We start from the raw sequence: 25132 nt of genomic DNA on the forward strand, positions 1-25132 counted from the left end.
TTGGAAAAGTCACTTTCTCTCTGTAGGCCTCAATTTCCCCAACTGTAAAATGAACAGGTTTGACTAGATGATCTCCATGTTTCCCTTCAGTAATAAAATTTTATGTTTATTCTAAATTTTCCTGATCAATACCTTTAAATTTTTTGTCTCCTGGGACCCCTAACCTAATGAGATTTCCATCCCTTAAGCCAGAATTAGATTTTTCTTCAACATGAAGATGAACGGTAACCATACAGGTCTACCCCCAAACTAACTATTCTGGACTCTAAGTATTCACTTTCTTAGGACACCACATTCTCTATAATGAGAAAACCCCTTGTATCCAATCTACCTACTGCCTTGAACTTCCTCATTGTAGAGCTAAAATCGCTCTTTGCCTTTCTCTCCATGTTTTTCCTTGGAACAGCCTAGAAGTCAATTCATTCTCCAGGTAAAACTCCATTTAGTTCAAGCCTCATGTTAATGTCTGTTGGAGAGCATCAAAAGACTTTCTAGATGAGCATGAAAAAGTCATGTTTTTCCCTAACATGTTTTCAGATCATCTCCTTTCCATGCCTGACTGATGGACAAGTGCCAGGACTCATGGAGCCCAACCAAGCCAGATGTCTCCTCCCTACTAAGGCAAGACCTGCTCAAAAACTGAGGACGCCCAGAATGAGGCTTTCCCTACTAGCACCCCAGGCTCAGAAACGGCTTTGCCCCAGAAGGCCCACAGACAGCTATGTAGATAGAGCCCAAGCCCAATCAGCCTCCCAAGAAAGACCCTGCCAGCAGGGACAATTCTCACCATTGGGCATGAGCTCCACCACCAAGGTCGGATAGGCGATGTTGGTACAGCCAACCTTGGTGCCGCAATATTTCTCACACTCCGAGGGGACAGTGCAGGCAACTTTTTCTGAGGAGAGATGAAGAGTCATGTCAGCAAGCAGACATCCGGGAACTATTTCCAAGATTCACCTTCTTAAGACAGGGCTTCAAACAGTACGTTCTTGCCCATGGCCCTGAAATGGTTCCACAAAGAGCACAGCTCCCACTAAGCCCTTCCATGCCATCCTGCTGCCCTGCTGGTCCTGACCATTCCCAAGCTCTGCCTGGGGAGGAAAGACAGTTCCTAGGCAGATGAGGGAGAAGCAAAGAAATGCTTACGTAGGAAAGGAGAGGGCATGGTCCTCAGACTTTAGCTATCTACCCTGCTCAGCAGTGACTGTGTTCTTGTTTCTCCTGAAGATCACAGTAACTTGCGGTTCCTAATTTTGAGGTTTGTTTTCAACAGCTCTTGCAAGTAGGGTTGAACATCTAGACAACTAAGGGAATTCCCCAGTGGGAGGAATGTGGGGTATAACTTCCCAGATGTGGAAAATCTGGGCTAGAAATAGAAAGGCAGTAACCTGGGAGGGGAAGGGGACATGAGCTAGAGACTTGGAGGAAGTTCTAAAAACTTCTATAGAATTCAGATTTACACGCATTTATTAGGTACCTACTACAGGTAGGTCATTTAGTGCTGCCCCATATAGTACCGAATCATCACAGCACCATCTCAAATATTTGTCTGTGTGTTATATCCATTATACTTTAAAATCTTCAGTTAGATATATTTTTCTCATGACAGGTGAGCCAGTATAGGAGGGTGAAAGCACTATTAGGAGCATGTAGCCAACGGCAACAAGTGCCCCCAGACTGTCTTGTCTTCATTTTGGAAGGTGCTCACCAAACTTTCATTCTGTGGTGCTCTCTTTTTGCCATTATTTTATATTCCAGGAAACAGTTTGGACCTATGATGGCTGACCAAAAAACACACGCAAATGGAAGTGTAGGAGAAGCCACAAACAGTCCAAGGAAGAATCTAACACCCTGGATAGCAAAGTGCAAGGCTCGGGGCCCCTTCACAGAAAGGGTCCAGGAAACAGGGCAGCAGGCAGTTAGAGACTGGCTGCGGTCCTTTGACATTAAGGGCATCATACACACTACTATAGCCTGGGGGTTGGGGAGAAGACAGAGCAAAAAATAAGTAAATATTAGCTAGAAGAAGCTATAGCTGGAGGCATGTCATGACTTCAGAGAATTTTCAAAAGGGGAAAAATAATTGCCAATGTAAAGAACCAGGGAACACAACTCCACACATGCTATGGCCTCAAGTTGCTCACTGTCTGGGGTGGGGGGGTACAATAATGCTTGGTAATCATGGCAAGAAAAGAAGAGGGCAGAAAAAAAGAAACAGGGATCTACAGGGCTTTAGAAGTGACTTGGAGCCAGGAAAATGGAAGAGAGAGGCTAGCAAGTCCAGCAGAAGGCATCACCTGTGTATAGGATGCGGCTGATCATCCCCGGCATCACCATGAGGAACATGGGCAGCAGCTTCAGGTACCCACACATGATGCAGCCGGCCTTCACGTGTGACATGTTTTTGGCCGAGAGGCACCGCTGCACAATGACCTGCCAGGGAAAGCCCAGTGAGGGAGGGGTATAGGCAAGAGACCCCGCAACAGGCTCTAACCACCCCAGCTTCCCCCACCATCCCGGGTCTTTGGCCTGGCACTCCAATGTCACCAAGGCTCAGCAGCCCTCAGACCACATGAGCCCTGCCCTACCTTTCCCAACCCCACAAGCCACAGGCAGACAGGAGTCTCTGTAGCACCCTGGGGAAGACCCTCTCCTCCCCACACATCCAGCGTGGGTACCTGATCTGTGCACCAGTACCACAGGGCGAGGATGGACAACCCAAAGATGAGCCCAGGCCATGGCAGGTCTCCCTTGAGAGGATCTCGGAAGATGTGGAAGGAGTCAGCCCTTGGGGTGTAGCATTCTTTCTTGATGGTGGTGTTTCCATCAGAAATCACAGTTGGAATGGCATTCATGTATTTCGTCATGAAGGCATCATACCCTCCCACTTCGTGAAAAGCTGGAAAACAGTGGTAACATAAGTCAACATCCTGAAACTCTCAACTCTTCATAGCAGTTTCTTTCTGTGGATGCCTGAGAAACCCAAAGCCAGAGCCCTCACTGTGGGGTCTTGGGCAAGTCATTGTCCCACTCTGGGCTTCAGCTTTCTCATCCATAGAATGGGATTATTAACCCTGCCCAGCCCCCTCAGAGGGCTACTGTGAGGTCCAAAGCAACAACCTGTGAAAGGACTCCAACCATAAACTTCTTTACAAAGGGAAAGTATTTGAATTATTAGAAGAAAGACCTTGCTTTTGAACCAGATTCAAAGAATCTGTTTTTCCCCTCACCCCCTGCTATCAGCAGTGGCCTTTCAGATTCTGGACACAGACCCAGAGACACAGACTAGGCCCCCAGTCCCAGCAGTGTGGTGGGTTGGAAGAGAATGGGTGAGGAAGTCTGGAGCCCTGCCACCTCTTGGCTGTGGGAATAAGGCATTCCAGCCCCTGCCCTGCAGAATAAGGCATTCCTTTCCCCTGCTCCAGACCCCTGAGGACCACCGGGGAAAATCAAATGGAAGCTCTTGGAAAACATAGCATAGAGAGAGGATAAGAGGCTTCACAGGACACACAGAGAGCATGGGCCCCCTTAAAAATAAAATGGCATTTTATGTCCTCCCATAACAAGTACCTCTATTTATAGGGTTTCCAGTCTTGTCCTTAGGATTTCATAGACAAATAAAATTTCAAAACTGGGAGGACGGGGACTACAGAGTGGCTGATTTTATTTATTTATTTATTTATTTATTTATTTATTTATTTTACATCTTTATTGGAGTATAATTGCTTTACAATGTTGTGTTAGTTTCTGCATATAACAAAGTGAATCAGCTATATGTATACATATATCCCCATATCCCCTCCCTCTTGAGCCTCCCTCCCACCCTCCCCATCCCACCCCTCTAGGTGGTCACAAAGCACCCAGCTGATCTCCCTGTGCTATGCGGCTGCTTCCCACTAGCTATCTATTTTACATTTGGTAGTGTATATATGTCCATGCCACTCTCTCACTTCGTACCAGCTTCCCCTACCCCCACCCCCACAGTCTTCTCAAGTTCATTCTCTACATCTGCGTCTTTATTCCTGTCCTGCCCCTAGGTTCATCAGAGCCATTTTTTTTTAATTCCATATATATGTGTTAGCATACAGTATTTTTTTTCTCTTTCTGACTTACTTCGTGGCTGATTTTTTAAATTTTACCAAATCAGGAAATAAATAAGAAAATGGTCAATTCATAAAAGAAAGGACTTTTAACATCAAAATGTAGATGACATAATCTGAGATTTAAGATGCAACATTTAAATATATTTAGCCTAATAGATATTTAGCCTTATCCTTTTTACGTCCAGTTGCTCTGTGGAGAGAAGACCTCTCTGTGACATCAGAGGCCCACACTGGGGCCCACTGGCCCAGACTGTCTAGAGAGGGCAGCAAGGAATCCAGGTATTTTCTGGGCCAGGCCCAGCCTGAAACCTCCAGGGCTAGGGAAGGTGTCCCTTGCACACCCACAGTGACTGCCAATCTAGGCCAGTCTACTCCCCTGGGGAGAGCAGAGCATACCCAGCTCACTGTCTAGGACAGTAGCAGGCAGGGAGGCTGGACTCGTTTTTTCTCCCTGGGCCTCTACCTCTGCCTCCCCACCTCCTCATCCTGCCCCAGCCCCACTTACCAAACCCAGTCAGGATAAAAGACCCCACCAGCATGATCACCGTCTGCAAGGTGTCCGTGTAAATCACAGCCGCCAGGCCCCCTGAGCAAGCAAAGGAGACAAGGCATCTAACCTCAGGTAGGAGGGCAACCTGTCAGCCCACCTCTTTTCCCCACCCTCACCCCCACCCCCACTCCTCTCCCTCTGCACACCTTCTGCACCCCTCAGTCTGCCTTCCTTTCCTTCCCTCCCTTGTCCTGTTACAGAGGTCTGCCACCCAGCATGTTCCAGTATCTCCACTTTTCACAGAAATGCTGGGAAGGCCTTGGGGAAAGAATGTTTCTCCCTATTTGAGGACGGAGAGCTTGATGTGACCGCTTTAAGCCAGGAAATGGCTATGGTGAGAAGCATCTGCGCAAACAAAGGCAGGGAAGAGCAAAGAGCTGACATCTCTACAAGATGTCTGGGGACATAACCAAATCAGTCCACTCTCTCTTCTCTCAGGCCATCTGAGTAACTTCTTATCCCCAGCACCATGGGGCTCCAGCTAGGCAGCAAGCTCCATTGCTGGCCCTGGCCCCCCTAACTGGGCAGATCAACCTCTGCAAAGGTGCCCCTTGGTCACTAGTGCCGCCAGCTTCTCCGGTCACCTCTGGAGCCTTCCTCTAAGGTCTCTGTGTGTCACTCCCTCCCTTCCTCCCTACAGTGCCTCCCAGTCCCTGTCACATCAAATCCAAGGCCTCTGTCTGGCTTCCAAGGCCCCCACACTGTGATCCCACTTGAACTATCAGGTCTTAGCATCGTCTATACACTCCACCCTCAGCTACTTCCCATTGATGCCCCTCCTCCAGCCAAACTCATCTGCTTGTTCACCCTGTCCCAGCCCTGCCACTCCCATTCCTGACTCCATTCCCTTGCTCCCACCTCTCCCCGAGCCTGGCACTCCCTCCCTGCTTCTCCCGACTCAGCCAAGTTCTCTCCACAACCTGCAAAGCCAAACCCTGCCCCACCTCCTGTAAGAAGCTGTCCTGACTGTTCCCACCATCACTGGATTTTTCTGGGGCCACCTACAACTGTTTCCTCAAACTGTTTCCTGGGTGGATCTCTTCCTTGAGAGGAGAAGCCACGTCTTCACAAGTGCCTAACCCCAAGATGGGCTTGGGCTGAGTCATTCTAGGGAACTCACCTGTGATTGTGTAAAGGGCAGTGATTACCAGTAAGATAAAGATGGCGAGGTACAGATTCAGACCCATGGCCAGGTTGATGAATATGGCCCCAGAGAAGATGTCTGCCTGGAAGGAGAGAAGAGGTGGGGCTGTGGGGAGAGAGGCCTCTGGCTGCAGGGTGCACGGGGCCTGGCTGGGGCACGTCAGCGGTAGGGACAGGGAGGAGAACTTGGAGGGGTTAGCAGAAGCCAACTCCCAAGTAGTGCCGATGCCTGTGATTTCCGAGGCCCCACGTTGGCCCACACCCCTTTGCCCTTTGGCTGAACTCCCACAATTAGAGGTTCATATTTTTATCCCCAGTTGAGAATATGAAAGACAAGTAGTGTACAATTCTATGTATACAAGGTTTCTAAAATAGTCAAACTCATAAAATCTGAGACTGGAATGGCTGTTACCAGGGCCTGGAGGAAGGGGGAGTTATTAATCAACAGGTATAATGTTTCAGTTAAGTAAGATGAATAAGCTCTAAAGATCTGCCATACAACATTGTACCTAGTCAACAATATGTATTATACACTCAAAACTTGTCAAGAGGCTAGAGGGCAAGCTAAGTGTTCTTACCAAAATAAAATAAAAATAAAAAACAAAAGGAGGACTTTCCTGGTGGCACAGTGGTTAAGAATCTGCCTGCCAATGCATGGGACACGAGTTCGAGCCCTGGTCCAGGAAGATCCCACATGCTGCAGAGCAACTAAGCCCATGCACTACAACTACTGAAGCCCGCACGCCTAGAGCTGGCACTCCACAACAAGAGAAGCCACTGCTATGAGAAGCCTGCGCACCACAACAAAGAGCGGCCCCCACTCACCACAACTAGAGAAAGTCCATGTGCAGCAACAAAGACCCAATACAGCCAAGCATTAATTAATTGATTGATTATGTAAAAAATGATATGAACACCTGAGATATGCTCTATTCCTAAATTTCCCAACAAGATTTAGTCAAGATGATAATAGATATTAAATGATTAAAAAAGAAAGAATTCCATAGTCAAAGAGGTCTGTGAAATACTGGATTAAATAAAGTTAAGGCAGTTCCTTTACCACACAACTTCTCTGAGCCTCTAATATACTGTGAATCCCCAGGAGGAAAACATAATAAATGACCCTTCACAAACTTATTTAACTATGGAACTCTGTTTGCCAAGGAACAACTATTAACACCTTGAGGTTCCTCCCAACCCACTTTGTAGACTGCTGCTCTAAGCTATTATCCTTCATTTTCACCTCAGTGTAAAAGGTTTATCTGATCTATTCCCAAAAGCAAGTTTGAGTGCTGGAGTCCATGAGAGGGAAACCCCACCTCACCCTGGAGTGGAGAGAGATGTTAGCAACATCATAATTTTATCTCCTCTGCCCAGATGGGATCCATCTTGACTCAGACACAACCAGAGCATCACCACTAACCTCTGTGTGGCAGGCTTGCTGATAGGTGGTTTTATCTAGATTATCTCATGTAAATTTAGGGAGAATTGCTCCCTCTTCACCCCCGAATTCACCAGTTCTTGATGCAGTTCTTTTTCTCCCTGCCTCATTTAGCTCCATAAAGAAGCTTCTACTTGACTGGATGGTGCAATTGCTAATTTAAACCAACAGAGAGCACTGGAGTCACCCAAAATGAATGTTCATGTCATCTCCAAAATACTACCAGGACAGTATTAAGGGATGATGGTGGTGAATTTTTTGTTTTCAAATCTCTAGATGCAAAAGAACCTGATTTCCCCTAGATGCCACAAAGGGCTGTTTTATTGCATAAAACCAAACACATTTCAGGGCAGGTAAAGGGCCACCCGGTCAGAGCCCTGAGGAAGGGCGCCCTTGCATCTCCACTCCATTCTTATCGTTCCCTCTACACCTCCCTGCAGCTCCTCGGTGCCCTCCAGTGGCTCAGGTCCCCACCAACCAAAATCTCCTATTCCCTGCCTCCTGGTTGGGAGAGAGCTGTCTCACACCAACTCCAAGCTTCTGTGTTAACGCCCGGCCTCCTCCCCCAAGTTGGCCCTCCTGAGGACCTAGTGCCTTAGCTCCCTGAAGACCCTCTAGTCCCAGGGGACCTACTGTCATTGTCTTCCCTGGAAGAGTAAGAAAGGCAGACCCAGGAGGTGGGGAGAGAGATGGTGACCTAGAAAGAGACCCCCACCCTCAGGGCTGGTGGTGAGAGGACCTGGGTTTTAACCCCAGTGCTGCCACTATAGGCCTGAGTGACCTTTAATAAAACATTTTGCCTCTCTGTGTCTCAGTGTCCTCATCTTTAAAGTGAAAAGCTCTGATTCCTGGGGCTTGTGATTCTCAGTGGCTGGAAGTGAGAAAGACCTGCAGCCGAGGAAAGCATTCCCCTCCCGGGTCTGAGACATCTTCTACCTTGCCCTCTGCAGCAGCTAAAGCTGAAGAGGAAGAAAGAGCCCCCAGCTGCACATTAGCCTCGCTAAGGGTGAAATGGCCACCCCTCCTTGACCCTGCACTCTGGGCCACCTGAAATTGTGATGAGTATTTACAATGACAGTGCCTCCCCTCCAAGGCCTCTGTACTGTCACTAAAGTTATTTCAGTTAAAGGGGTTCCATTCATTGGAATGCTGTTAAATGTGCACACTTTAGATTCAGTGGATTAGCTAATAAGCATAAGTGAGCTATAAAAAATTCCAAGGCTGCTACTGCCTTTAAAATGCCCTTGGTTGGTTTACTTTCCAGAGTAGTTAATTTGTAATGCTTTATGACAACATGCCATAGTAGACTATGATACCCTCATTAATATTTGCCTTACCATCATTAGTCACAAATAAGTAACTCACAACTCCTACAATAATGCTATAAACAAAGTCTATAAAGACTTATGGGAAGTCTTGGGCTAATCGAAATCTTGTTCTTATGATATGCATTCTGTTTCCAGCTAACAGGGCAGATAAAGAATTCCAAGGAAACCTCCCTCACGAATTGAAGAAATCTAGAACAAATGCTTCCTCCCATGAGTCATTCTTAACTTCAGTAATAAATTCTTTCTGTGCTTGGAACCCTGAAAGCCAGCAGATGTGCCTGGGGACACCATAGCTAAGCTTATGTTAGCTGGGGTGCTCTGACATATGTCTTGGGGTCTCCTAGGTGCCCAAACATTTCCTTACTTCATTAGGGTATTTTTTCCTCCATATTTAGGGGATTTTACAGTTGACCAAGGACTTTTAGATACATACATTGTTCTGATTCTCAAATCAAGGTAACAGGACAAGTAAATTGTCTGATGAGAGAGAAAAAGTCAATGACTTGCTCAAGGGCTAAAACTCAAGTTTTCTATCTCCAAATCCAATGACCTTCCCACAACATTGAAAGGTAAGGGTCTTCCTTTCTGGAATATTTTTTGCAGAGAGCAAGGTCTTTTTTAATTTAAAAAAAATGTTGTTTACTTAGTTTTAAAATAAAATAATTATGTTGTATGATATAAAAAACAATAGCACAAAAAGTTATATGTTGAAAAGTTAATGTGGTCCCACTTCTATCAGTAGAACCAAAAGTGACCACTGTTGAGAGCCTTTCGTCCACCAGAGGATTTTTAGGTGGCTGGCTTAAATTTGTATATCAACAATTATACTTCATGGCCCCTAAAAAAATAATAATTATGAAGATGGAAATATGGGAAAATGTTTACAGTTTGATACTAAGAAGGGGGAGAATGACCACGATATGGTTTGCATATTCTGATTGCAGCTCGCTAAAGGAAAGCACACAATATGGGCAAAGCCAAAATGTGAAAATGTCTATGTTAGAGTTATAGGGTTATGGGTGCTTTTCCCCTCCAGATTTTCTTAAATGCCATCACTTTTCTTACAGTTCCAAGGGTGAGAGAAGCAGAAATTTAACAACACAATACATTCCCTATGGATATATGGCTATACACACATTATGTAGTAAAAGTATTAAAAAATAGACCAGAAGAATACATACCAAGTTCAAGATAGTGTTTACCTTTTAAGAAGGAAGGAATTAGGGTCAAAAGGGTATAGATAAGCCTTATCTGTTGTTTTATTTCTTTTTAAAAAAAATGATAAGCTGTCTAGATCTACAGAATCCTGGTGGTGGTATTAGTATAGTACTTTACTGTATGTTTGAAGCATTTCATTACTTTTTGATTTCTAAAAATCAGGGACTGGATAGGGAATATACCACCAGCTTTGATATAAAAGAACTCTCCTCTAATCCTATGAGATCACTTATTTCACAGCTTATCTCAGATTGCTCCTTCTCTAAACTACTCTTAGCTCTTAATAAAGAAGAAAAAAAGGAAAGAAGGAAGAAAAGAAGGGAGGTATGGGAAAAGGGAGGAAGGGAGGGAAGAAGGGAACAAGCAAATTTCCCCAGTGCTGCTAAGCAAAACTAACTTGAAGTGAACTAAACAATTATGGTCCTCTAGACCAGGGGTCAGCAAACTTTTTCTGTAAAGGCTCACTTCATACATGTTTTAGGCTTTGCAGGCCATACAGTTTCTTTCCAACCTGCTCAAGACTGCCTGCTGTTGATGCATGAAAGCAGCCGTAGATGATACATCAATTAATGGGCATGGCTGTGTTCCAATAAAACTTTATTTACAGAAACAGGAAGTTGGATTTAGCCCACCACTTTGAAAGTTTGGCTGAACAAGCTCCATGGAACTCACAGGGGACAATAAATACAGATCCAGTTGGAAAACCTCTTAGAGTAACAGTCTCTGACCATGAGCCTTGGGTAGTTTGTTTAGTCTCAGCTCTGATGTTTGAAATCCTGGGATTTTACATGTGTGCATTTGCTGCCCATTCTAGTCCTAGTTGTATCTGAGTACCCAGTAGATCTTGCCTGGCAATGAGGTTTGAGATGGAGAGCCCCATTACTCAAATTTCTCTTTCCATTTGTGAGTGAATGAACCAGGTGATAAGCATTCAAAACTTAAGCAAGCTCCGAAGCTCTTGTTTTCACCCAAGGATCCAAAACAGATAGCATAGTTGCTATAAAAGTTTATTACAGTTCTGATCTGTGATAATAGCCCCAGGAAATATAAATAGGGACATTTGGTCATCACATGTAATTCATAAAATCTGAGGCTTTATCTCAAGTGATTGTGCACATTTGAATAAGATAGATAATGCCAGGAAATTTTACAGAACAGAATGCTTCTCGGAACTTGGTAAGGCAGGGTGCTGGGGTGGAGTGGGTGGGCGGGAAGGAGCCTATAAAATTCAGGATTACATGGAGGAATAATCAAGTCTGGGTCTCAGAAACCAAAAGGACATAGCCACATGATGGCAGCCATAGTCAAGACTCCACACCACCCCTGTTCAATGGCCTGGGCCACATCTGGGACTCTCCACCTGAAATGCATTTCACTTTTTCTCCCCTATCAATTACATGCCCACTGGATCCCTGCATCCTTCCAAAGCCTTCCTGGTAGGTCCCTGATTGTTCCCTGTCTGGACATGGATATCACAAGGCCACTCCTCTCTTCTTACCCATGCCTCCCCACACACACAACAATAGTGATTAATCTCTGTTTGTGTGCAATGTAAATACATGATTACCTTACTTTGTTAACTAACAATTCTTTCCTTTTGTTCATAAGCCCTGAACTCGTATATCTTAATGTGAGCTCCTAGCAAGTACAGTCAATATCAGTGTAATTCTTTTAAAGATTTCATGCTCTGTGACCCATGGTGAACCTGAAGTCAGCCAAATTTACAAAGTCTTGCCTGTCTGACCCTTCCCTGCCCTTCCCCACTGCCTAGATGTCCCACCTTCAGATCGCTTATACACCCAGTGTGCAGCTGATGTTCTCCCTTCACAGTCCTCTCAAATCCTACTCTCAGAAACTCATTTAAATTGGAAGGTCACTTAACTGGTTATTTTAATTTTCCCCAAGGTCTTGAATTTTGACTTGTTTGTACTGGACTTAAAAGGCAGGGGGACATAATGTCAAAAGGTTTCGATTCAGTATCAGGGACTCTGCTTCTCAATCTAGTTCTGCTACTGTTTAACCCCACAAAGCCCCTTCTCTTCTCTGTAAAATGGGAGCATAGATCATAGAACTAGGTGATCTATCCTGTTATCCTATGCCTTCATCCCATCCAAGCACAGAGCAGAATTGTGAGAACACAGACACTGCGACTAGAGAGACCCAGACTCCAGTCCTGGCTTTGTAATACACTAGCTATGTGATTTGGGACAAATTACTTAACTTCTCTGAGACTCAGTTTTCTCTTCCATCAAGTGGAAAATTAAATAAAAATCCCCACCTGCACAGAACTCTTATGAGGACTGGAGATGGAATAAGTTAAGCCCCTACCGGAGACTAAGTAAAGCTATTGGCACCAAATAAAAGGCAGCTAACATCCTTCATGTGCATTATACAAGGGATTGCTGACTCTGGGCAGCAGGTGGAGCTGGTAGGACATTGGGCAAGGCCTCCAGTAAGGAACCACAGAAATCACACAGAAAGGGGGCACACCATACTAAGTATTGTTCAAAAGTAAAATTCAGAAAAAGCCAACTGCTGGGGGATGGGCTCCATCAGGGTCTGAGCTGAGGGAGGCTGCCCCTCAGGTACCTGTGGGCTCCCAAGTCCAGGGAGGTTTAATCAGTAACCTGAACAATAGGTGAGGTGATTGGGAAGGCAGGCAAAGAGGTTGAGCAGTAACCTTATTTTTATGACTACTGCTACATCAGCTCCAAGGGCAAAGCTCAGCCAACAGACTTTCACCCACTTGCACTGTGGACTTGGAGAAGGCTTGCTTCCAAGAAAGGGAATCCCAGTGCCCTCCTCTACATGCTTAGTAGACAGGTGCTACCTCACAAGCTGAACCAAGGAGCAAGGAGCAGTTCCCTCACCACTAGTGCCAGCGTCACCTCCCCACCCTCCCACTTACATTCCTTTTCTCCTCTTGCACCTGACCTTCCCTCCCTCAGGACACCCGATTTCTCTACCCCTCCCAGCAACTCCCAGTCCAGGCTATGCACACCAGTCTCTAAGGAAATAAGAATGAAATGCCCAGGGTTTTCATCTAGGTAATTAAAAACTACCCTGAAGGAAAGGAGGAGAAAGTGAAGGAGGTGGAATCATCACATAGGCAGGGAAAGCACACAGGCACCAGTCAAGGGCAGTAGCACTTTATGTCAGGAAGTTGGGCAGGGAGGGAGCAGTAAGGCTGGGTGTCAGTCCCAACTCCAATACAAAGCCCTATTAGCCCAATCCCGGAGCACATGTTCCCACTGAGACCATTCAGTGGGGACATGAAAGTCTCTTCAACAAATGGTTCTGGGAGAACTGGACTTTACTTAACATCATATACAAAAATCACTCAAAATGGATCAAATATCTGAGTGTAAGAGCTAAGACTATAAAACTCTTAGGAACAAACCTAGCATTCAATCTTCATGATCTTGGATTTGGCAATGGATTCTTAGGAATGACACCAAAAGCATGAGCAACAAAAGAAAAAACAGATAAATCAGACTTCATCAAGATTTAAAACTTTTGTGCATCAAAGGACACAAAAGAAAGTGAAAAGACAACCTACAGAATGGGAGAATATTTGCAAATCATGTATCAGATAAGGGTCTAGTATTCAGAATATATAAAGAACACTTTCAACTCAACATCAAAAAAGACAACCCAGTCAAAAAAAAAAAGTGTATGCATGTAGAAAGTAATAACATAAAAGGGAAAAATTATTGTGGTAGGCTGAAGATATATATACATTTCCTCTAAAGAAGCAATAGTCAAATACAATGTGTAGATTCCATTTGAATCCTGATTCAAACAAATCAACTGTAAGAAGACATTTTTCAGATAATCAGGAAAATCTGGATATGGACCAGGTATTAAACTACTTAAATTAAGAAATTACTATACATTTTGTTAAGCATGATAATAGCACAATGGTTAAGTTCTTTAAAAGTTAAAGGTGCATTCCGAAGAATTTACAGTGAAATGACACGATGTCTAGGATTTGACTTAAAATACTGTTGGAGAAAAAAGGTGGAAGAGGAGAGATGAACCAAGAATGGCAAAATATTGTTCACTGTGAAAGCCAAGTGATGAGAACTAGGTCCATGAGTACTCATTATACTATTCTATTTCTGCTTGTGTATGTTTGAAATTTTCCAAAATTAAAAAAATTGAAAATGTTATCTAATATCGTTGTTTTCTCACTCTTAAGTAATCAGGGCAATAAAAGCACGAGCTGCTATTTTTTCATTACCCTACCTAACTAGAGGAGAAGGCTCACTTCAGATCCAACCGACTCAGATTTCAGCCAGGGCAGATCTTTTACTAGTGCTGAGATTGGTCCAATCTCACCTTTGGTGCTAGATGAGGAAGGACAAGGAAAAAGAGGAAAATTGACGATAGTCAATGAGATAACCCCTCTGATAGAGCAGTGAGTACTTTGTAACTGCTGGCTAAGGGGGAAAGCTGGAACCACTTCCTATGTGAGCACAGAAAATGCCATTTCTCTCTCTGCCCTTGGATTTGGCAATGGATTCTTAGAAATAATACCAAAAGCATGAACAGCAATAGGAAAAAACAGATAAACTAGACTCTATCAAGATTTAAAACTTTTATGCATCAAAGGACACTACCAAGAAAGTGAAAAGACAACCTAAAGAATGGGAGAAAATATTTGCAAATCATATATCTGATAAGGGCCTAGTATCCAGAATATATAGCCTTCTTCTCTAGCTAGGTTAGGGTGCTGAAGCAATCCAGGGAGCTTCTTACGGGGAGCGTCGATGGTTCTCGTGTTCATCATCATCATATCTTACATCCCCCAAACGCTTCATGTTTTCAAGAAAATCCATTTGATCCTCACTACCACCCAGGGAGGTAGGCAAGGCAGAATTTTTATCCCCATCCTACTCACAAAGAAGCTAAGCTCCAGAGAAGTAAAGCAATATGCTACTGGCCCCAGGTCACTGCTGGCAAGCAGTAGAGCAGAAGCCCAGCTCCTCCACAACCCCATGCTTCCTCCAATTATTTTCTTAGTTTTCTTACCAAGGTCCTATTTTCTTTCTGTTATTCTTTATTCACATTTTCCTTCTTTAAATTTTTTTTTTCCACTGTCGCTTTAACCTTTATCAGACTGACAATCTCCTTAGGGATTAAAAAATAATTCCAGGCAAGACCTATAAGCAGACTTTTTTCTTCCTGCCATCTTTTGGGCTGTCAGGGGGAATATATCTCAAAACTTCAATGGTTTCCTGGGTCTTTCACTTTGTTTTGTTTTACCATCAAAATGAGTTGACTTGAACATTTTGAAGAAAGGAAAAGAGAAGTAAAGAAGGAATTCAAGTCTTGCTCCAATGGGTCAGCCAAGAGCTCTGCACAGCTTTCAAACACACCCCAATGGCCAGCCAATCCCTGAGAAATCTCAACTCTGCATATTGGGGCCTGCAGCTCCAGGTTGGCAGGGAGGCAAGCTAAATGGAAGGGGGTCCACCCCAGTGGTTGGGTTCAGAGAGAGCAAAAATCCCCTGGAGGGTTAGCAACTAAAGGCCCAGGGAGCTGATTCTGAACGAATATAAGAAGACTTGTGCAGTGAAAAGGACAGTGAGCTGGAGCCAGCAGTCTGGGTTCTATTCCTGAGCAAGAATCTCCATCCCCAGAGTTTCTGTTTCCCTGTTCACGAAGGAAGAGGGGGAATCTCTGAGGTCCCTTCCAGAGTTGCCACTGACTGCCCATGTTTAAGCGCATCAGAAATGTCACTTAGAGCCAGATTCTGACCCTGACAGGGCATAAAGGCTTACAGCTACCTCTAAGGTCGGGGCCAGCCCTCAGGCAACCCTAACTCCCTTTTAATCTTCTGTTAAGAACAGCTTTCACTGAACCTTCTTGAACCGTTTATGTCGTCAACCTTCCCCACAGTAGAGGATAAGAAGTTCCAAGTGTTCACTCCTTGATGTGTGAAATAGGACTTTACCCTCAGAAGCAAAAAGGCCTAAGGGACCGAGTTAATAGAAGCATATAGCACTGCCCTTTGGTGGGCCAGCATGTGCTGAGGAGCGAGGGTAGGCAGGTTCTGAGACAGCCAGTGCTCAGCCCCTAGGGCAGAGGACTCACCGAGATCTTGGTGAAAACATACAGCAACAGGGACAGAACAGAGAGGTAGACCTGGATCCGCTTGCCTCCAAATCGCTTCCGCAGGTACTCTGGCATCGTCACCACCTGCATGGAATGGAAGGGTGGTCACTGCCAGTCTGAGTGATCAGAAGGCCCAGAGCAAGCAGAGCAGAGGCATCCACCCCAGTGTCAGAGGTATGATCAAGGGTTAACCTTCGTTGGTCAGAGAAGTCTGCGAGGTGGCCAGATGTCCCCATCCTCCATCCATTTGCTCATCTCAATCCCACATGCCCTACCACTGCAGAGGCAGCTGGGTATCATCCCAGGACATAGAAGGGCCCAATAAACAATTTTTTTTAATGAACACATGCCTGCACATAACCAGGAAGGCAGATCCTTGCCCTGAAGGAGGAGGGGATAGATAAATAGATAGATAGTCCTATACAAAGCACCTTCTGTGAACAAGGCATCATAACCACGGTAGTACCTTTTCAGTGCACCAAAAAAGGTGTCCAGGCTGGGTGTGTGCTTCACCCTGCTCTGCACATAAGCCTTGCCAAGGACTGTAGCTGCAGGCCAGCTCAACTGCTCTCCCAGTTCCTTTCTGCAAATTCCAACCACACTCTGTCTCGTGTCCTCAACCCTGAGCCTGCTGTCTCCTGGAATCAGACATGTATCACCAGCAGTCCATGAGCCTCCAGAAGATGCAGAGTCTGCCTGTGCCTCTTTCTTATTGATTTCAGCTCCTAATGTATAGACGTACACATGGTAGGTGCTCATTATATCTCAATGGACAGATGTTGCTAAAGCTCTCTTATGTAAAATGTCAGAGATTTAGTCAAGAGACCAAGCATGTATTTGGTAGTTGAGTACCAGATGCATACTCAGCAAACAAAGGCTGCTGATGTTTTTAAATAAAGGGAAAATATGGTTCTTTTTCTCATGTTGCTTCTGTTCCAGGGGCCGAGGCAGACAGTTACGTATCATGTGCAAATGCACGACAGTGCCTTGCAAGTATTCACCCAGACTGAGGGGATGTGATGCTTTCAATGCTGAATAGAGTGAGGTTGCTTAGGAGGGCTTCCTAGAGGGACAAATCATGGCCAGGTAGATCTGTTGAATGCCCCTGAGAGCAGTCAGGAACTTTATAACCCAGGAAAGAGAGCCAAGTCATAGGCTCTTATCCCAGAAAGTCTCCTCTGCCCTCCAGGAGAACCAAGTTCACACAGATATTTGCCAGCAGGAAATATATACTACATAATAACAGAGCAAATACTTACCCCTGCCTTAATGTAAATGGGGACAAACACCCAGCCCAGCACAACCACCAAAAAAAGGGCCTGAAACCAAAAAAGAGGTGGAGTCAAACCAGGAGGAACCTTAGCCCATCCTGCTGCCCCAGCATTTTCTCTTTGGGCTCTGGGCACAACTCCCTAAGTGGCCATCAGTGCTTGGAGAAGGCCTTTGATGCCTGATTGGTCCACAGGTACAACAGTTGGGCAACAGTGGAGAGGAACCCGGGGGGCTGCCCACTGACATCACAGCTCCTTTTGCCTCTTCCCTGGTTTACAGGAGTAAAATACCATTTAGAGAGCTTTTAAAAATAAAAAAAATAATAATAATGGAAATCTGGTGGTATTTCCAAACCTCTGATATGGCTGAAAGGGTACAGGAAGGGTTGGCTTTTTAAAAGAAGAAAGAAACACTATCGCCATCAAATCAGTGATTTCTCGTGGTGGAAGGGGAGCAGGACCCTGGGGTTCCTGAAGCTGTGCCCCTCATCCATCTGTACTCCAAGGTGGCCCTGGGAGGTTCTCTAACATCTAGAACATCTCTGAGTGTAGACTGAGCTGGCTGACAGCTAAAGATCCTTCCAGCTCCAGGACACAGTGTCTCTGATGTTACTCACATTCCATTCAAAGCCCCCAGTGGCGATGCCTGCAGCTGCTCCCGTTCCCGCCAGTCCCACAAAGTGGCCGCTTCCGATGTTACTGGCGAACAGAGAGGCTCCAATCTGGAAACACAAAGAGAAGGTCAGGTGAGAACTCCATGCTTCACCAGGACACTCAGGGGTGGACCAAAGATAGAAGAGACATGTCATCCAAGAGAAGGACAAGAAAGAGCAGAGGCCAGCCAGGAACTTGACTATGCTGGAGTCTGCTGGGACCACTGGTTCAGAAGGCAGATGTGAGGACTTGGGTAATAGCAAAGATAAAAAGGAGAGGACTGGGGAAGGAGTCGTGGGATGTATCCCCAAATCAGATCTCTGTGAGTCCTTTGTGAGCCCAATGCGCAACAGTCAAGAAGGCATGGGAAGCTCCACAGCCCGACTGGCCTCCGCTGGAAGTCTCCCCAGCGGCTGAGGGCTCAGGAGCAGGACCTGTGCCATTCATCTCTGTGTCCCCCAGCACTCCTGACTTGGGACCTTGACCAATACAGGATCTCAGGAAATGTGGACAGTTTTGTTGAAAGAAATCATTTAAAAGGAAGCCTCTGGACGTCAGTTACTTGTCACTTGTCAAAGAAGGTAGGGGGTAGAGTCAATAATTTCCAAGTGACTCTTAGCTGTTAAATTCTGTAATCCCATGAGCTCCCAAGTAACAAGAGATGCTAATAATAATAACTCTCTAAGTCAATATAGTAGTTTTTTTGGCCGCACCACGCGGCTTGTGGAATCTTAGTTCCCCAACCAGGGATCGAACGCAGGCCTCGGGCAGTGGAAGCATGGAGTCCTAACCACTGGAATGCCATGGAATTCCCTCGATATAGTATTTTTATTTTTTAACAAAGGTCCTATGGATACATGAACAAAACACTGCATTTTTCAAAGATATACATATGTCTAAAAACATAGGTTAGAAGACAAATTGGAAGGACATATACTAAATACCCAAGAGTTGAAGCCTGGGAGAGGAAAGGAGAAGGGGATTTTTGAATAGGAGATGAAGGAGAAAGTATCAGGTGAAACAAGAGAGGGATTTTGAACTGACCAGTCATGGTACTGTACCATCAACTCAACCGCCTCTGAGGTCCAAGAGAACCCCGAAAAGCTCTAGAGCTCTTCTGTACCCAGAAGGAGAAGGCATAACAACATTTGATGATCACCAAACTAGTATAATTATCCCCAGTCTTGCTGAGCAATTGGGGGAGCTGGTAGTTATTTGTCTAATATCCCTAATATGGTTCAAATTTGGAACAAAACACATATTTCCCAAAAGGCAGATTACTCGAAGAAACTGTCCTAACTGTTCCTCGATATAAAACAGTGGGTGCCTAGTGCCATATGCTAAGTCAGAGGAGAGGGAGATCTCTGAAGTCCGGGCCAGAAGGTCTCCAGAATGATGAGGAGACAGTGGTGTAAGTGCCTTCATTCATTCACTCAACAAATATTAACTTAGCACCTACTCAATGTGTTAAGTGCCATTCTAGACACTGGGGATTCCTGTATGAAAAGCACCACCACCAACAACAAAAAAGATCAGAGAGTGGTTAAGTGCTGTGAAGAGAATAGAGAAGGTGTGATAGATAGAGTGACTGCTTTAGTCTGGGAAAGGTCCCTCTGTGGGTTGACCTCTAAGCTGAGATCAAGATGATAAAAGAAGTCAACCATGCTGAGATCAGAGGGAAAGCGTTCCAGCAAAGCAAAGACCACCCCCCCCACCGCCCGCCCAAGTGAGAAGGTCATCATGGTTGGGAAGCAGAAAGAAGGCCAGAGTGGCTGGAGTGTGGTGGGTGGTGTGAGATGAGGCTGGAAAGTTAGGAGGGGATACATCACGTAGGTCCTAGCAAGCCAGGATAGGAGTGTGGATTTTACTCTGTCTGATGGGAAGCCACTGGAGGGTTTCAAGCAGGGGAGGGAAAGGATCTAACTTGTTTTTAAGTATTGCTCTCAAGCATGTGGAGAGTGTAGTGTTGGGGGCAAGAGAGAAAACAAAACACCATGTGGGAGGCAGTTGCTGCCTGTTGGTAACAGGGGATAGCGGCTTGGTCTCAAGTGGTGGCAGTTGAGACAAAGACAAGCATAGAGATTGGGGTACATTTTAGAAACAAAGTTGATGAGCCCTGTTGATGCATCAGATGTGGGAAATGGGGGAAAGGGTAATCAAGGGTAACCCCTAGATTTGGGACTTTAGTAACTGGGTAGACGTCATTCATTAAGAAGAGAAACTGTGTACTTTGATTATTGCTGCTTAAGAGTTTAATCTTTTGTTATCTGTACTTTAAAGTGTGTTGTACAACATATGCATGCTTGCCTTTGTTAAAAGAATAGGACCCAGTAAGCTTTGCATAAAGAAGTAAATAACCATTTACTCTGACCATAAGTGGAATTCTCATTGTGTAAAAATTCTATTGCTCTAGACTGCATTTCGTCCTCATTATAGCACAAACAGTAAAATGCTTTGTGATGCAGAAGAAGAAGAAGGAGGAGGAGGACAAGGAGAAGAAGGAGAAACTGAGAGGAAAGCAGGCTTTTTAAACATATCCACCTCCTCCTTCTCCTCAGAGCTTGGTGGGGATAACAGTTCACTTTTAATCAGGATTCCCTTCTGCATGTAGCCTGCCTGTCATTACACATTATCTTTTTTTTTCATTTATCATCTCTCACTTGATAAATTATTAAGCCTAATGTTATACTATTAAGAGCATAATTACCAGTAATGATTAACTGCATTAGATTAACCTTAAGTTCAAGAATTTCTCTCCAAGATCTCCCCAAAGGGGGACAGTGGGCTTTAAGCAGTTGTAGGCTTTCCTGAGGCAGCCCTTCACCATCTGATGGAATGGGGGCCAGGGGAGCTTTGGGGGTATTAGTCCAGGTTCAGTTCATTTCTATCATGGTCACTACTGTTCTCCAGTCGCTCACCTTGGCCTCTTCCGACCTCCCCGGCTTCGCCCCATGACCTCCACTCAGTCATTTACAAAACCCTGACTCTGCCTTCACAATGGCATAGGCAGCTAGCACTTTTTACATAGCCCTTGTACAGGCTGTCATTGCTTCTTAACAGGCTTCGAGGTACTCTCCAGTCTCCCCCCCACCCACATGACCTCTCCAAAGCACAACTCTGATCAAGTCACTTCCCTATTCAGAGACCCTTCCGGACCCCCTAATGAGCCTGCCAAACAGTCTTTCCTGGCAGTTCCGGGTTTAAAGATGCAGTCCCAGAAATTCAGCAAGATTTCACGCTAAAGTTCTCTGCAGTGAGAAGGCAGCATGAGCTTAAAAATTAAAGTTTGAATGCTCTCTTGCCCTCTTCCAATCTGTGTGATCATAACATCTGCAAGCCTCAATCTTCTCCCATGACAGGGTTGTGCAGGAGTCAAAGGAGATTATGAATCAGTAATGACACACTCAGCGGGCCCTCAATCAGTGTCCTTTCTTTCCTCCAAGAGGACAGTCACTTCACCTCAAAGACAGTTCACAAGAGCTACAATGGATACTGTTATGGACTGAACTGTCTTCCTCCAAAATTCATATGTTGAAGTCCTAACCCTCAATGTGACTATATTTGGAGATTGGGTCTTTAGGGAGGAAATTAAGATTAAATTAGGTCATAAGGGTAAGACCTAATCTAATATGACTGGTCCTTATAAGAGGAGGAAGAGACACTAGTTCTCTCTCTGTCTCTGTCTCTCTCTCTCTCACTGAATGTGCACAGAGAGAAGGCAGCCGTCCACAAGCCAGGAAGAGAGGTCTCACCAGAATCAACCCTAACAGCACCTTGATCTTGGATTTCTAACCTCTGGAACTGTGATAAAATAAATTTCTGTTGTGCAAGCCACTCAGTCTGTGGTGTTTTGCCATGGCAGCCCAAGCAGGCTAATACATACATCATTGTTTTATCACCTACATGCCTCTGACATGTTTTCACACCACCCTCTCACTGGAGCTTGTTAACAATGCTTTCATCACTCTGACTTCCCAAAAGCTCTCTCTGTCCACACCTCACCCATGTTCATGCCCACTTGGGAATCATGCCCCATCTAGGGAGTGACCTATGAAGCATCTTGTCCTTCTCTGTAATTTCCTCCCACATTCCTTCTCAGTTCAGGATTTCAGACTTCCTCTGAAATTTTCCCAGCTTGATCTTGCTTCTGACTAACTTCTTTCCAGGCCTTCCTCATTCTCTGATGGGGCTCAAGAAGCCATTACAAGTATTTAGATGGTTTGCTGTCACAGTGCAAAATGTGCTGGGTCTGACCAAACCCAACAGGTTTCGCAGCATGGTAATTGGGGAAATAATGCAATGTCACATTACAAAGAAAAAAAGACTATGTTTTCCTTTGACTTTAGGGAATTCACAATCATACTTTACTGTCTAAATTTCCTATCCTAGAAGGTTCGCAGGAGGGAAAAACCTAGGGAGAAATTAGAGAATCACAGAATCTTCCAGAACTGGATGGGCCCATCGATGTCACAGCTTGAATCCCCTCGGAAACACTCCCTCCCCCACCACCCCCCGCACCAAGTGAAGGTCAGCTTCTGGATGTGTGCCTCTAGTGACAGAGAACGCCCCACCTCACGAGGCAGCTGAATCCACAGTGGAACAACTCTAATGGTTGCAAAGTCCTTCTTTACCTTGAGCTTAAATCTCCCCATTTAGTTCTACTTGTGCCCTCTACAGTGCAACAGAACAAGTCAAATCTCTCTTCCACAAGCTAGTCTTTCCAATATCTGAGGACAGGGGTTGTACCCACCCTCAAATCTTCTCCAGGCTAAGCTTCCTCTTCTCATGTGTCTGCTCCTCACTGGCGGCCCTTGTTGCTCTCTCTGTTGCCCTCAGCCCCACCTGTGTCTCCAAATAGGTCTCAGACCCTGGGCCTCTAGACCAGTCCAGACATGGGTTGTCCAGAGCTAAGCAGGCTGCCCTCCTTGACTTACCATCTGTTTTTAACATCATGTGGCTTCAAATACTTTTAAACCTGCCTCTCAGCCATGGGTCCTTGGCAGTGCTGAGGATGAAGCCAGTCCCTCTAATTCCCATCACTGTCAGAGAATCTGCCTCTAAATTATCTGGACCATTTAACAAGAATAGATTTCCTCTCATTGCAATTTAGATACCTGATAATGTGGTTTCCGTTAACAATACAGTGGCTCTATCACTTAAATTTTTTTCACTTCAATCCCTCCAGGGTTTGGCACAAATCTGATGTTTTCCCATGAGCCTTCTCTAAAGGGACAACCACTTAAACCACAAGGAAAACATCTGGCCAAATTCATTTCTCCATACCAACTATTAATGTCTGGAGTTGGAAGCTAGCAGGGACTGCATCTACCTCTCAAACCAAAGGCAGACATCAGTCCATCTAGTGATCGTTCCTTCAGTGCTTAACTCAGCCCTAGAAATGGGCTCCCTAAACCATACTACTCACAGAGTGCTCTGCGGGCCAGAAGCATTGGCTTCACCCGGGAGCTTAGGAGAGCTATGAGTGCTCAGTCCCCACCCCACACCTACTGAATCAGAGAAGTAAGGGTAGTTCTTACACACAGTGAGGTTTGAGAAACCTGCCCTAGACTGCACTGAAAGTCACTGTTCCTCCTTAAACTTGTTTTGACCTCTCTTTGGGAGCAGAAGCCAGTGACTAACTACAAACTTGGGATGCTAAGATGAGGAGGACAAAAAGTTTGGGGTGAAAGAGGCTCTCTCTCCAAAATCCCCTACTGAACTTCCGGAGTTTACCATGGCATTTGGGCCACCCAGTGGGAGACACTGTCACTTCTCTACATGCCAACATATAGCACATGGACTGAAACAAGCTTTGACCAGTCTCACTGGTGAACCCCAGACCAGGCAGGCTCAGTTGAATAAAGACTTCCAGAGTATCCTCATGCCATAGCAAAGTTACTGAGACATTTCATACGGAAGTCTACAGAAGCCACTCAAAGGCTTTGTGGGAAATCCTTCCACAATCTGTCTCCTCAAGAGAGGGGATTATAAGAGTTCCCAGAGGGTGACCTCAACCACCAGAGTCAATAAATATTGCCGACTGGAGGGCTCCTCTGCCCTGCCATGGCATGAAAATAGGAAGAGGAATTACAGGCTCTCAAGGGTCTCTGCAATCTAGCCTCATCCTCCTTCTCCAATCCCAGCAGCCCCTGCAAACTCTTCCAAGTCCTGTATGCTCTAGCTAAATCACACAGACCCAGCCTCCTGGATATGCCCTGGGCTTTCCTGCCTCCTGCTTTTGTTCACACCATTTCCTTCTGCTTGGAACTCCCTCTCCATCAAGCTCTACCTGCAAAAACACTGTCCCAGTGACCAAAGAGAAGCCCAGTCCCATCTCTCTGCTGACACCTTCCAGAGCCAATCTCTTCCTCCTCTGACCTCTTACCCCACCTGTCATCTGTTGCACTCTCCTGGTGCCTGTCAGGCCCTATTTTGGTAACTGCTTCCGTACAAGTGTTGTCCCCCAAATATCCTCTAGCTCTTGAAGAGCATTTCTGCTTCCACTTAGCATAGGACCTTTCTTGCACATGGCAAGCACTCAGTAAAAGTCTGCTGAGTGAGTGAGTGAGTGAGTGGGTGGGTGAGTGACAGCAAATCCTTGGAGTCTCCTCTTGGGGAAACGACAGGAACCACGGTGACCAAATGCCTTTGAGTTGCATTTATTCCCACTGGCTGAATGGAGTCGGGACTCTTAATGGGGACATGCCAAGGACGGCTCTCTCCTGAGGAAGAGGCAATAAACCTGTCCTGCCAGGCCCACACGGGGCCCGTTAAAGACAGTGGGGCTGACTAGAGACTCTAAACTGCTCTGAGATGTCAAAAGGGTGACCTGTAAGCTCAGTGTTAGTGAGACCAAGACCTCAAGGGGGATCCGACCTTGAGGGTTAGTCCATCAAATAGGCAAAAAATTTTAAATGATAATATTTGGTATTGGCAAGTAAATAGTCTCTACCATATAGTTCTGATAGGAATGTAATGCTGGAAAGCAGTTTGTTGTCACAAATCCAAAGATCATCTCCTTCCACCATACGATCCTACTTTTAGTATTCTCTCTTAAGAAATTATCAGAGATGCAGAGAAAGACTTATACGTAAAGATTTCCTTAGTATGTTCAATTCCACCTTATTTACAATACAGGAAAGTTGGAAACAACATCAATGACCAACAATAGGAAAACCACTGGATAAATTAAGGTACATACTTAGGATGAAATATTATACTGCCTTTAAAATTATAGCTTTGAAGAATTTGTTATGAGGAGATGATTGTGACAAAAATGTCAAATAAAAAAAAACATACAAAAG

The 25132-nt window shown here is 45.2% G+C and overlaps 1 protein-coding gene across 1 annotated transcript in view; it reads right to left on the reverse strand.

The window, feature by feature from the left end:
• SLC5A1 (solute carrier family 5 member 1) overlaps positions 1-25132 on the reverse strand; it is a 58190-nt gene that overhangs the window by 15973 nt on the left and 17085 nt on the right. The window contains exons 3-10 of the mRNA XM_007128723.3: positions 17792-17896; positions 17163-17222; positions 15883-15987; positions 5774-5879; positions 4609-4689; positions 2679-2899; positions 2298-2433; positions 788-895 (exon numbers count right to left, since the gene is read on the reverse strand). Coding sequence (XP_007128785.2) covers positions 788-895; positions 2298-2433; positions 2679-2899; positions 4609-4689; positions 5774-5879; positions 15883-15987; positions 17163-17222; positions 17792-17896 — 922 coding nt within the window. The remainder of the gene's footprint in view (positions 1-787; positions 896-2297; positions 2434-2678; positions 2900-4608; positions 4690-5773; positions 5880-15882; positions 15988-17162; positions 17223-17791; positions 17897-25132) is intronic.

The sequence above is a fragment of the Physeter macrocephalus genome, chromosome 19 (genome assembly GCF_002837175.3).
Source record: "Physeter macrocephalus isolate SW-GA chromosome 19, ASM283717v5, whole genome shotgun sequence".
NCBI classification, from domain to species: Eukaryota; Metazoa; Chordata; class Mammalia; order Artiodactyla; family Physeteridae; genus Physeter; species Physeter macrocephalus.